Source organism: Gavialis gangeticus, unplaced genomic scaffold (genome assembly GCF_001723915.1).
Source record: "Gavialis gangeticus isolate Ggan-Ray unplaced genomic scaffold, GavGan_comp1, whole genome shotgun sequence".
Classification (NCBI taxonomy): Eukaryota; Metazoa; Chordata; order Crocodylia; family Gavialidae; genus Gavialis; species Gavialis gangeticus.
The window spans coordinates 79,337,099-79,351,424 of record NW_017729032.1 but is presented as its reverse complement, the minus strand read 5'-3'; the positions used below and the strand labels follow the sequence as shown (position 1 = coordinate 79,351,424).

The window sequence follows — 14,326 nt, the reverse complement described above, 5'->3', positions numbered from 1 at the left end:
TATATATATATATATATATATATGTGTATATATGTATATGTATATATGTATGTATATGTTCTATCCAAAGGGAATAAAAAATGGAAAATGGCTTGTTTAACAAGTTAATGAATAGCATCATTTAAAACAGTAACCCGACAGAAAGAGACATTGATCATTATTTTTTAGGATAAGTCTTCAATCATACTTAAGAGTGGAGAGTGTGTGTGTGTGGGGGGGAGGGTTGTGGGAATCAAGAACTGCTATATTAGAAGACTGTTGGCTAAGCTTTGCTGCCCTGAGTGAGTTTGTCCTAGACCTTCCTTACTCAGCCTGGTGCTAGATAACTAAGATCCAAATCAGGGATAGGCAAAATATGGCCTATGGGTGCAGCTGCAGTTGGCCCCATACCACTCGACTCCTCCCACCTCCAACGGCTGCTCTTCCACCTGCCCCCGGACATGTTGCTTCAGCTCCAGCTCCTGGCTGCCTTACACCCACTCTGCCCACCTGGCACAATGAGCAGCTACCTGTGGGGTTCTGAGTAGGTGGAAGGCAGCCAGGAGCCAGAGCTGGAGCTCCACATTCTGGAGTCCAACCCCCATCCTACCCCCCAAAAAAACACCTTATTGTTTTTATTGATTGCAATTATGCTGTAGTAAAGGAGAAATAGTCAGTTTTAATGAGGACCCTAAAGGCAGGACTTCCCGTGCAAGTGGCTCTATTATCAATCATTGTATTTACTCGAATACAAGATGAGGTCCCACCCTACACTTCCCCCCCTGCCCCAATCAGCATGGGGTAAAAAGCCCCTAATCTCACAGTTGCACACACAGAAGCCTTATAAAATATATTGTCTGTCATTAAACTGATGCCAAAAGTGTCATGTGCTTAGTAATGGAAACCAATTTTGAAGTTGATTAAATGCTGCCAATACTGAGCATGATTATAAAACGCATGGCCCATATTGGGTAAACATACTGATGGGAATGTACCACAAGGAATGGTTAGTACAGCTCATGTGAATAAGGTATATGGTAGTACCCATTAAGCACAGTTGCCCCCTTAGCATTGACTCTCTTTCAAGTCATGGTGAGCCACTAAACAATACCTTTTTACTTCCTCTTCACTGCTACAGCTGAGCCTATGCCTTCCTTGTCCTTTTTCACTTATTCCTGTTTCTTTACCAGCCTTAAAGGTCTGGCAAACATCACCTAAGCAGGGCCCAGAATCCCTCTATCATTCTTCTCTTTCAGCCTGTTGCATATGATTATTGTGGCCCTACCCTCCATGAAGTGGAACCCAACCAGGTTGGGTTGGGTCACAGGTTGTCCTGTGCCCTGTCTGCATATAATTTTTTTGAGCATCCCAGGACTCATAACAAGAATGCCTGGTTTTAGTCATAGGTGAGGGGCTACTGAGCACATGGATCCCTTGTGGGGGTATCTAGAGTCTGGGTTTGACAGTAAAGAGGGATGCAGGGGTTGCAGGGGGAAAAGGGCAAGTGGGCCACCTGACCCCTCCAGATTTATTTTCCCTGCCGTAGCAGTGGGTGAGGGACAAATTCAAGGCAAACTGCCAATCATTAGATTCTATATCTGGAAAATTATATCAAATTTATAAATTTTCCATATATACGATCTAATTATTGGGGGGTGCCTTGTTACCAAGGTTGTCTTGTATAGTAAATGACATGGGCATATGGCATTATTTTCAAGGGATTTCAGGGTATATGCCTTAGTGCTCTGGGGTTCCATGACAACAGAGTTACTGCAGCTTGTCCATTATTTTGCCTAGGCTAACTCATCTTTAATTACCTGAGCCTGCTTTACTTTTTAGCCTTGTAACTGTTCTAGTCCTCTGGAATTCTCTCCAATTTCGTTAAAAATTAATATAAGTAGGCCAAAGATCTCTTCCACCGATGTTCTGTGACTCTTGGATGTAGTGTAACAAGCCTGCTGATTTTTAAAGCGGTTTACCCCAGTAGACACTATAGCATCCTCTTTATTTACTAATGCACTAGAAGGTACTTCATTACCTCCCTATAAGAATAATTCATCCTCTTCTTTTATTTTAGGTATATAATGGACCTATTTAATTCACACATTTTCATCATTATTAACTTTTATTAATAGTCTTATAACTCTTAGGTTTTCTTTTGTTTATATATGTAATCTGTGTTTTTGTCTTTGTTCTACCAGCCACAGATTTTTTTTTTTTAAACTGGTTGTGTTTAACTTTTTTCTTATCAGTTTCTATACTTCATAACTTAGAACAAATTAAATATGAGAGCCCTCCACTGATTTTTTTTGAAATGGGAATTACCTACTTATCTCATGCTCCAAGCCATCATCAGCAGTAGAGTATTGAAGGGGAAAGGTTAGATGAGTAACTTACTGGATGGAAGCATCATCATGTCAGCATGGCGCCGCATGTCCCAGATAACCTGTTTTCTTGTGCATAGCGGAGCGAACTGGCTGAAACAATTGTTACTAGGAGCAGAAAGTGATACAGGTCCTCATTTCTCAGCTAAAATATAGAGAGAATTCCATTTAGCCTGCCAAATAAAAGACTCAGCCTTACAGGGAGAAAGGTGTTCCCAGAATCTGTACCTTGAGAGAACAATTTGCATCATCATCCTCTAGAAACCACAGAAAGGCCAGGGTTTGTACAACTTGGAAATCTGTTCTGTACGCTCAAAGCTCACATCATAACAGTACTGGTCATACTTTAGCTAATTAGGCAAGGGATATTGGGAAAATAAAAACTTAGACTTATGGGCACACAACCAAGAAGAGGCATGCTTAAAGTTTAAGGGGCATTTTGGGACCACTGTGCATACAGTAAACAGCTAGCCTATGTTGTCTATTTGGCTATTATATTTCACAAGCTTACTTCTATTCAAGCAGTTTTATTGAGCTTGAACACAAAAAACTGCATTGCCAGTTGGCAGCAGGAGGCAGACTTGTTTGTTTTTTGTTTTGTGTGATATTTTTATTATCATGTCAGGAAAATATTTTAGGGAGTGTGAGTTTGAGGATTTTAGTTATTTTTTCATTTATTTATGTTTTTTTTTCTTTGTCAGTTTATATCTTTTATCCATTTAAATTTGAATGTATATGTTCCTTTAATAAAGTGTTTCTTCTTGAAGTTGGTTGATCTTTGAATCATTCAAATTGTTAATGTCATAGGGTGGATGGCAGCTTCAGCAGGGGTAGCTCAGTCAAAGCCCTTGTCACCACCAGCGCCTGTTGCTGCTGCTGATGCCTGGAACGTGCATCAGGAGGAGGAGGGAGGAGTTGGTGGGAGGAGTTGCAGGGCTTCCCCAGCATGGGCTTCGGGCAGCCAGCAGGAAGAAGGTCCCAGCAGCAATGTGGGGGAAGATGGCCATGCTCACTTTCAGGTCCTCCTTTTTTCCTCCGTGCCCACCAGTAGCTTCTGTCTAGCTGCTGCTACTCAGTTGCCTGGGTAGATGGGTCTGGAGTGGGACCCCAACCCCCGACATGGGCTGAGGCTTGGGCCTTGCACTCAGCATGGGGCTTGGCCCCTGCCTGCACAGGTCCTAGCTGGTCTCCATCAGGCTTGGGCTGGTGGTGGTGGCAGCCTGAAGGAGCTGGGGCTGCTGGGAAATGGAGTCTGGCTGTAAAGCCACCTAGGCCAGGCACAACTGAGGGACCTCCTGTGGGCTGGATCTGGCCTATAGGATGTATTTTGTTCCACGCCTGGTTTATTGGGACTGTATTCATGTAACTACTAGGCAAAGGCAGTGCACCGCAAAAATCAACTAATGAGCTGGAGAGCGCACAGAATCTCACTGCAATTAGGGGAGAGAAACAAGTGGAGTCTCTTTAGTTGCTGACTTGCTACTTTCTAACAGTAGATCTAATCAACATGTTGCTTAAAGATAGTTGGAAGTTGATTTTAGGTCTTCCATTGTTGATCATTTCTATGGAGCTAAATCAGTATTCATAACAGTAGCTTGGTGGTAAAGCAGGAAGTCTTTCAGGGTAAATTGCTAGAAAAGCTTGGTAAGGAGAACATTTGTTCTGGTTTTGTTTTAAAAATAGGAAAACTCTTAACTTTTTCTGACCTAGTTTTTTATGCTGTGCTGAGACTGGAGCAAAAAGGTTGTGTGGTTTGTAAGTTTTTTGTTTTTTTTTAAACTTAAAAAAATGTGGTTAAACTTAGAGCATTCAATACGTAAGCATATTAAATATATGTATGTCTTAATTTAATCTTTATAACGCCTACTAAGAAATAGGCCATTGTGAGGTTTGGGTGGCGGAGGGCATTATTTTAGCATTTTCTTACTCTTGAAATTGGATTCTTCAGGCTACTAGTTGTCGGTATCAATTTATGAGTGAAGAAAGAATGAACTTTCTGGGTAGAGAAATTAATTACAACAGTGACAGTAAGTAGTCAACGTTGAACTTGCTTACTTGCAAGTTTATTCACTTCTGCTCTTTATTTAAAGTATAATTAAAAAATGAGAACATATAGAATGCTCAATTATGTAGTTTACTTAATTACACACAAAAATTAGATTCATCTTGTACTGTAAATCTGAGATTAATGTGAAGATGTCTATAGGAATCGCTTCATTTTACTAGTACTGACTGAAGATTTTGAAAACTCTTCAGTGATGAGTTTTAGCTGGGGTTTTGGGGGCTAGAATCTTAATCTCTTTTTCATTTTCTTTATACTTCAGTCAAGGCGAACGTGCAGTATTTGCATAAAACGGCATAGGTTCAGTGAGTTGCTTCATATTAGTTAAAGGACATTGGAACACAATACCTCTAACTTTGATATTTCTGGTGTCTGATATTTAAGAAGTACATAATCTATGGACTGGAAAATTTTACTCTGATTTTTCTGCTATTGAAATGTATTGTAGCTGCTGGACAAAAGACTTTTATTTTGGGATACTGATATAATCATCTATATATTTAGACTATTGGTAATAGTCAGTTAGGTGGCTGGTATGTTTAACATATGAAAAGTATATCATCTGGGTAGCATGAGTGAGTCTGATTTATGGCTTAAAATCTGTTTCAACTTTTGTGCCATAGGGCTTCTGAATTGCATAGTTTCAGATTGGAGGATCTTGCGCATAAGTAAAATTACACCTGTTTATACATGTAAAAATAATTCACAATCCACAATTAGCTCTTGCTTCTGTTCTTTTGTAATAGGAAGCAATTTGTTTTCCAGGTATACAAATCCTTTACAATCTAATTTTGCAAAAGTTTTCAGGTCATTTCTTCCATGTATTATTTACAGTTCAAACTGTTAAAATAATTATTCCGCGACAGATCATCACTTGCCTTGAGCATTGCAGCTTTCTGTTCTCTGCTTTTCACTTCATGATTCCCTCAAATGGTCCCAAACACTGTTTTTGAAAAATCTACTTGTTCCCTATGTTGCTTTTTCTAGAAAATTTGAAACTGCTACTTCTTGCCTTCAACACCCTGCACGATGAAAAAGGAGATGGGTATACATCACCTTTAAATATTTTTATGATAATGAATAAAAATCTGGACAGTACTTTCCTATCACAGTTTTTTGTACCTTTTTATTTTTACACTGAAAATTGAAGTACAACCTGGGCTGAAAGAATTTGATTACAAGAGAATGTTTGTTACAAGAGCTAAGATACTGGAAGTTGAACAGCTAAAAGGAAAAAAGCATTTTCAAATGATTTAAGACTCTCCTTTCTTCTCCACCTCTCTCCCCCTTCTCCCTCACATATACTTTGTGTGTTTTACTAAAATGGCTAATAAGCACTCTGGCTACACACAACCTCAGTTAAAAATTCACCATTTTCTCTTCTTTAACTAAGGAGACTACAGTCCAAAGGTGTCAGGGCAGCTCTTGTAGACATACCCTGGCTAGCTTTTAAATAGCTTGTGTACAGGCTTGCTATGACATCATGGGTTCAATGTTGGCTGCAAAGCCTGTCTAGGACTCTTGGGGTAAATACTTAAGTAGCTAGTCCACCCTGTTCTATGGTGCTCTGACTGTAGTAATTTCAGTATATAAGTGTAGCTACTTTAAGCTTCCTTGGGTATATGTAACTGAGCTGCAGTCATACCTTTGGATTACAGCGTAGTCATACTCTTAAGGCTGTAGAGTATGGCCCGAAGACGAATGGTTGCCAAGTTGGTCTGCAGACCAAATCTGGTCCCTGGGCCTCATCCAGTACACAATGGACCAGCTTGTCAGCTGGGACTCGGTCTTTCCAACGGAGCTTAGAAATTCGGTGGCAATACAGGCAGTCCTTGACTTAGAACATTTTGAGTTACAACGTTTCACACTTACAAGGTTTATAAATTGACACCCTGTTTCAAATTTATGATATCAGTTTTGACTTTACAATGCTCGATCCAATGCGATGCCATGCCAGTGAGCAAGTTCACTGTGTCACCCATCTCCCTGGAGAACATCTGTCAAACTTCCTTGGACACTTTCTTTAAGAAAGCGGACAAGGCTCAAGAAAAACCTGCAGCCGAGACTCCTGAGAAGACTCCTCCAGGCAAGAACCCTTCAAAAAGTCCAGCCAAGAGCCTTTCAAAAAGCCCAGGAAAGTCACCTCAAACAAGTCCTTCCAAATCAATATGATTGCTATTTACAATATAAATTCATTAACGTAGCTATATTACTCATGTATAATTATTAGAGTACAAAATTTTGGTTATTTTTAGTGAAAATAGGGTATCGGGCCTTGGTTCAGGAACCAATCCCCCATTTAAAACATTGTTTCTTATGTGAAAATTGGTTCTGAGTTGCAATGTTTTGACTTAAGGCGCAGTTTTCAGGAACCAATTGTGTCGTAAGTCCGAGGACTACCTGTATTAATTACAACCGCTCCCCCACTGCCAAATTTCCAGTCCTGTGGGGAGCCCTGCAGTTTGGATACTATAGCTTCGATGGCTGGATCTGGCTCATGTGCCAGTGGTTGAGCATGTCTACTGTAAGGCATTAGCTTTCACATTAAAGAGAGAATGCAAAAAACAAAAAAGTGTATAACAACCTAAATTATACTACCATTAAATTTATCTTTTCTGGTATATTTTCAGTGTGCGCCTGTTTTATACCCATAAGTTCTTGAGGACTAAAATGTTGTCTTCACATTTGTTTGTACCTTTGGAGCAATCATCTTTGGAAATTTGTGATGGGATGTACAAGTGATGTAATATTGTCCAACTCTTTCTCTTTTTTGTTTTTGCTAGAATTTAATAAAACATCTTCCTGAGCAAGAACAGCTCAATGCGTTGTCCAGGTATAAGAGCGAGTATAGTAATTTGTCTGAACCAGAACAGTTTGGAATTGTGGTGAGTACCTACTTACTTTCCCCTCCACCTGCCTTTTCTTACATTAATAACCACAGTATTGAAATGTTGTTGGCTGCTTGTTCCTATATCAAAACAGATTTTGAAACAAAGAAAAAGAATGATGGTGGCTTTCAAAAGCATGCTGATTGATGTGTCCATAGATCAGAAAGCTTGATTTCCTATATCCTTCTTTTCTTTCTCACTGAAATAAAATAACTGTTAATTATCCAACTTTTCTATAGAAAATTGTGTAATTGCAGTTTCTTTGGGAGAATGTTCATAGCTAGCTGAGGAACTAACTGATTTTAATTATCCTAGCATTCCGGTGACAAGTCATTAATGCAAGGTACCAAAACACAAAAAATATATTTTCTTAACATCACTAGACCAACCTTCTTCTGCTATATGGCAAACCTTCCCTCTCCCTCCCCCTGAGAAACACTCCTCTTAGTCATGCACTTTACAGCTTGCTCTTCATAGGAGAACTTCTATTTGTTTTCTTCAGTCTGTACCAAGAGAAAGTAGAAAGAAAGGTGGAAGGTAAGTGAGACTAGAGTGCATATAACTGCTGTCTTAAATGATGGTGGGGAGAAGGTTGGCAAAACAGATCTAAAATTCAGTGCTTCATCTTAACTCTTAAGGCCTTGTATGATAGAAATCTGAACCAGTAGTTATAAAAATAGTTTTGATGCATCTTTCCCCCCCACCCACCATGATATTCTGTCGCTTATAGCTTATATACACAAGCAAGTGGAAGTTGAAACATTTTGGTGCCTTGGAATGATGGAAGGCTGCTCTCCCAGAAATACGGAGATATCTGTGTGTACTAGAATGGAATGCGAGACAAAAGGGCGTGGTGGGCAGAACTAGAGGACAGAAAAGGTGAAATATAAGAGGAAGATAGTCTATAACTGGGTATGCAACTGAGGAAATAAAAAATTGCTAGGGACATGGAATTATGCCTGCAAATGTATAATGTATGCATCTTGCCTAAATAGTTTCAAGTACGGCTGTCCAGCTGTTGACCAATGGGCTACACTTGGCCTACGAGGGGTTAAGTTGTAGCCCCTGGGCTCCTGTCTGGTTGCCATCCTCCCTGTTGCTCCAGCTGTAACAGTGTCCAGAGTCTCTGGACTCCCCTTCCTCATCCAGCTGCTACGTCCTCCATCTGCCATTGGTGATAGAGCAATATGCACAGTATGGCATGAGGCTGGGGCCATGGTGGGGGAGGGGGACTGGTGGTCCCAATGGGGAGGGGGCACATGGGGGCACACAGTGAAGAGGGGTGGGGTCTCCATGCAGGGTCATTGCAGTGGTGGGGGGCAGTTCCCATGTTGGCACACCACTGGTTGGAAGCATGTGCTGTGGAGGGATGATTGCAGGCACATGGTGTGGTGGGGGCATTGTGGGTGCATGCTGCAGTGGTGGGACTTCCATGTGGTGTGCTGGGGGCCTGTGAGCCCTTCTGATATGGCCCACAGGGCATGTGACCCTGCTGCTTAAAAGTTCAACAGCCCTGGCCTAAGGTATCTTCTCTCTGAGAACACTGAATGGGCCTGGATGCTAGGGCATGATTGGCTGCCAGTCTCATATATATCTAGGGCTATGATAGCTTCAGAGAAAATGCATGCACAAACTGAAAAGTAGAACCCCAGCTTGGCCTGTTGATATACAACATTCCATAATTTAGTGTCACTGGGGATTCATTACAAAAATGGGACTTTGAGATGTACTAAGGATACAGCTTCTACCTCTGAAATTACAGATATATGGTAAGACCCCAGAGTTTCAACCTGTATGCTACTTAGTGATGCTAGAAATGTTTTTAAGAGCAGATCCTCTATCAAGCAGTCTACAACCCGATGATCAGGGACACACAGTAGCCATACATGTGAATATGATTAAAGTATCTTTAAGCATTTCAGGTGCATGAGTGATGGAAATGGCTGGAGATAAAACATGGAAGTGGTGATATGAGAAATAAGTAAAGGAAGAAACTCCCCCACCAGTTCCCATCTGCCTGTCCTTTATACATGAGTTCAGTCATCTTAGGAATCTTAATAAAATGTACATGGATCATGATTCACAGTGGTGGGCAGAAACATTTGGAATGACTCTATCACTGGTTCTAAACTTCCACAGAATGATGGTATCTCTCCACCACATTTGAATGCAGCAGCCTTCCCAGTTGAGAACCACTGTTGTTGTTGCTTCAGCTTCCCTCAGCGCTTCTCAACTGGTTGATTCTGCCTCCAGGTAAAACTGCCCTGCGTGTCTGTTGTATAGCCAACTTGGCAGGGTTGTGGCATGTGCACTCAATCTGATAACTAGAGATCCTGGTTGTCTGTGGTGTTTTTTTAATCCCCAATTTTCAGTGAAGAAAAAGTAACCCCAAATCCACGTTTTTCCATGATTTAAATGAATCACCACTGACGGACTGACGGACAGATGTGTTTTATTTTTATCAAGGAAAAATACGGATTTGGGGTTACTTTTTTTAAACTGAAAATTGGGTTTTTTTTTTAAATCGGAGAAAACCAGGATTCCCACTGATAACCCTGAAGCAGGCAGAGCTGGCTCAGGCTGTAACCCTTCCCTGTCAGGCCCCTACCTCAGTGTTTTTCCTGGGAATGGGCGCATGGGTGGAACTGTCACAGCCCCTTGCATGCGGCATTTTTATACATGGCCACTGCCGCTGCAATGGTAGCATCTGTCTCGCAGCACCCTGAGGGCGTCTTGCACCAGAACCACCGGCATATATGGAGTGCATCTGGGAATGACCTAATCCAAAATAGAGCTAGTGATGTCTTTTAGACACTGGAATAGTGATACTGAAGCCATGGTGAGATGTGGAACATTTCAGAAATGCAGAGGTGCTCAGCAAAAGGAACCAGTGCCATCTCACAAGCTATTTACTATTCTGTGGGGGAAAGTAGGAATTCTTCTCTTCAGTTTAGGAAAACATAATCACCTGATTATAAAGGGGTACTGCATTAATTTTCTAGAAGTAGTGACATTGGAAAATACCACAGCGATAATAGTTGTCAGACATATTAAATCTATATTGTACACTGTGTAATTCTAAGAACTGTGATTACTAATATCAGACAGTTCAGGAATAGGGAATTTTGAGACTTTGTATGACTTGTCATGAAACGTCCAGTGTCAAATACCCTCAAGGCAGTGGACTAGCGAAATGTGGTATATGCATTGTGAGGAACCTGCTTAAAAAGTATTTGAGGAAGGAGAAGATCCCTTCTTGATATTACTCGACTACAGAGCTACACTACTGCAATGTAGAAAGATGTATAAAAGCTTGACTACCTGACATGGTCAGAAGTAAAGGGTGACAAAGTAGTCTGCAACAGTGTGGAAAACACTAGGAAGGTACTGTCTGCTGAATAATTACAACAAAGGAGCCAAGACCTGTCTATAATGAAAGAAACCAAGATTTGCTGCAAATTCATTGTGAATGTAGAAGTGTGCTCCACTGTTAAATGTTCTGGGTTTCAGCACCAACGGTCATACCCAGGAAGGTGTGTTCATGGCACAAAAAAGCTTTATGATGGAATTTTGGTATGATGGGATCTAGGTTTTAAATGATCACATTTTCCCACAGTGTACTTGTCTTATTCCGTGTTCAGATGTATAGTGAATAAAGCTCAAGATAGGATCCCTGATTTATTTCCTCTAGAATTTAGCAGGCATGTAGGACATGAGGTAGAGGAAGTTTGATTTTGTGACAAGAGCTGATGAATTTAATTTAGAACATCATTATATTACTTCCTGGACCGAACTCTGTATTGATGAGTTGGCCTGAGCTATGTCACTTGAATGCATCTTAAGGTGCTTCTGCGTCTGGGTTGTCAGCTTGAAACTCCTGGTGCTTGAACCACTCACAAGTGAGAGTGAATTCAGTGTGAATTGTGGATGCTGAGCACTTCTAAAGAAAAAAAAAAAAAGGAGGTAAGGCAGAATTGCCTGGAAGAATGAAGGAAATGTTAGGAATCAGGAGGCTTCTGTGCTCTAGTCCTTTCTCTATCACTGATTCATTATGTGGCCTCAGACCAATTTCTTTGTTGTTTTCCACATGTTTAATCGGCAAATAACTTCTCTTATCTCATAGCAGAGATTACATTTTTAATGTTTGTAAAACACTAATGTAAAATGCATAATAATCATTCTAAAAATAAGGAAATTAATAATTCCATATTTAGTACATGGCTTGGCTTGTGTGCAGTAATTAATGCCTAGGGCCACTCTGGATAATGAGGAGAAAAATAAATATTGAATAGCTGCTTAATTCCCTGCATATCGTCCATCTTGTCCATTGACAGCATATGATTGTGTGAAGACTGGAGACTCTTTTGTCTAAAGAAAAAAATAGGGTTACATAGCCTGCCTAAATGTAGTGATTTCCTATCATTTATTTGATTGACGGTTCAACCTAAATAATGTTTTTGGTATAGTGAATTTTGTTTTAGTGCGTGCGTGCCCAGCCTTGGTAATACATGCACAACTACACCCACACCATATATAATTGATCTTAATTATAGCTAGAACCTAACTAGATGCATTCTAAATTATTATTTTGGGGGGTTTTTGGCCTGTAAAAAAGGATTTGACTTTAATAATTATGCTGCAGGTAACAGCACAAGTATTGTGTTGCTTTGTTACCTTTTTAATGGGAGGCAAGAACAATTTTTTCCAAAAGGATAAAAACAATGAAAAAAAAAAAAGAATCATGCTAAAATGTTTCACAAATATTATGGAACATTAAAACATAAACACAAAAGTACTTGACATCTGTTAGTTGCTTTTATTGGAATGCATAAATAACTGTTTTTGGAGGTTTGAGGGATTTTTTTTTATAGCTGTTTCTTGGAAAAAATAGCAAAAATAGTATGATATTCTTTTAATGAGAAAATAAAAGTTAGATATGCAAGCAGTTAGCTTGGAAACTGATTAGAAAATGTTTATGCATATTTATTTTTTGCATGTGATTCCTTCTGACTGCTTATTCTTCAAAGAGGTATATTTTCTGAGTAGAGAATAATAGAATGATCAATTTTATGCTTTTAGTTTCTGATGTTTTTATTTGGCACCATTGGTGTCACTATAGGGTAGGACTTCTTGATATTTTGTAGAAATATTGGCTTCTAATTTTTTTTAATGTATGTAAATACTAAATACAAGTATACAAAGCTATGTCACATTTCTGTTGTGAAGCCAATGGCTGTGTCCAAACGAGCATGGACATTTGGTCCCCTGGGGACAACTAGTGGTGGTGCACCTTGTGCTGCCACTAGTTGTCTCTGGGGAATGCTTGTGCGATGCATGCTTTGGTGAGTGACAGATTGCCCTCGGTAGGGTAGGGGAGGCTGGGGCCAGCACTGGGCTGTCCCCATCTGCCTTACCTGGGGCACTGGAGGCCTCTAGGGGCTGCAGCAGCGGAGATCCTGCTGTTCGGAGCCTGGCTGGCAGCCACATTGTGACTCTGACTGGCCAGGCTCTGATTTTGAGCCGTGCACACTGTCCTTGCATGCACCAGTCCACTTATATTGTGCAGGTTATTTTGACCCCTGTATATCCAGGTATCAAACCGCTCTCCCCACCCCCTCCTGTGCTGCTACCTTGTAGCAGGGAGAACAGCTAAATGTGTGGTATGTGACCCTGTAGACATGTCACATGGCCATGCTTGTCTGAATGTGACAAGTTTTGATAAATGCTGAACTCTTCTGTTAAACTTTTAAGGATATGGATTCCTATTGATGTAGACTGCTCTTGGAATTAGTATTAGGAAACAAGAAGGAATAGAATGTGCTAGTATAGAAGGCAATGGATGGAGATTTATGTATTAGTTAAAATGATAATATGCAAAATTAAGGCAATAGGAACAGAAAATGTTTGAGTCTGGTCATGAAATGGTGTTAGGATAGTTGTAAAAATAAAAGTTTATAAATCTCATATCACTTAAAAATTTCTATACCACTTTTCTTCCACAGTTGAACCTTAATAGGTTATGTTTGCATCAAGTTTATATTTTTAAATATGATAATACCCTATAAGCCATAAATATTGTAAGACTTTTCATGTTGTTCTGCGCTGGAAAATAGTTTTGTAAAACATGCTGTTTTATATTTTTCTCATTGTTGTCATCAGAAGATCTCAACATTTTTACATTTTTTTTCTTTTAAGGAAAAAAAAAAGTCTGCCTCCCCCTTCCTCCCCTCTACTCCACCACCCTTGAAAGAATCATAGGCCCCCCACTACATGTGACAGGTATCATATGATTAACTGTGAAATTGCCAGTTACCTTGACACCTGGTTAATCTGTGAGCCAGAATAGATTTCATAGACGTTAGGGCTGCAAAGGACCTAAGACAATCATTGAATCCAACCCCCCACCGGAAGGGCAAGAAGTCAGCTGGGGTCACAGGATCCCAGCAAGATAAGCATCCAATTTACTCTTGAAGGTGTTCAATGTAGGTGCTTGAAGCACCTCCGATGGCAGGCTGCTCCAGACCATGGGGGCTCGGACAGTAAAGAAATTCTTCTTTATGTCCAGCTTGAAACGGTCTTGCAGTAGTTTATAACCGTTCAACCTTGTTGTCCCTTGGGGTGCTCTGGTGAACAAATGTTCCCCCAGATCCTGGTGGTCACCCCTGATAAACTTATAGGTGGCCATCAGATCACCCCTGAGCCTGCCCTTCTCCAGGCTAGAGAGCCCCATGGCTCTCAGCCTGTCATCATAAGGTCTGTTTTCCTGACCCCTGATCATGTGCGTGGCTCTTCTCTGGACTCTCTCAAGCTTCTCCACATCCTTTTTGAGTTGTGCAGCCCAAAACTGGATGCAGTACTCCAGCTGCGACCTCACCAAGGCTGAGTACAACGGGAGAATGATGTCCTGGGATTTGGTTGAGAAGCATTTATGGATGCAAGCCAGCATTTTGGTCGCTTTACTAGCCGCAGCATCGCGTTGCAGGCTCATGTTCATCTTGTGGTCAATGATGACC

General features: G+C 40.6%; 1 protein-coding gene across 2 annotated transcripts in view; it reads left to right on the top strand.

Moving 5' to 3' along the window:
• The window catches only part of DIAPH3 (diaphanous related formin 3), a 562,409-nt gene that overhangs the window by 251,838 nt on the left and 296,245 nt on the right, over positions 1-14,326 (top strand). For both annotated transcript variants that reach the window (XM_019525253.1, XM_019525252.1), the window contains one exon: positions 7,209-7,310. In XM_019525253.1, coding sequence (XP_019380798.1) covers positions 7,209-7,310 — 102 coding nt within the window. The remainder of the gene's footprint in view (positions 1-7,208; positions 7,311-14,326) is intronic.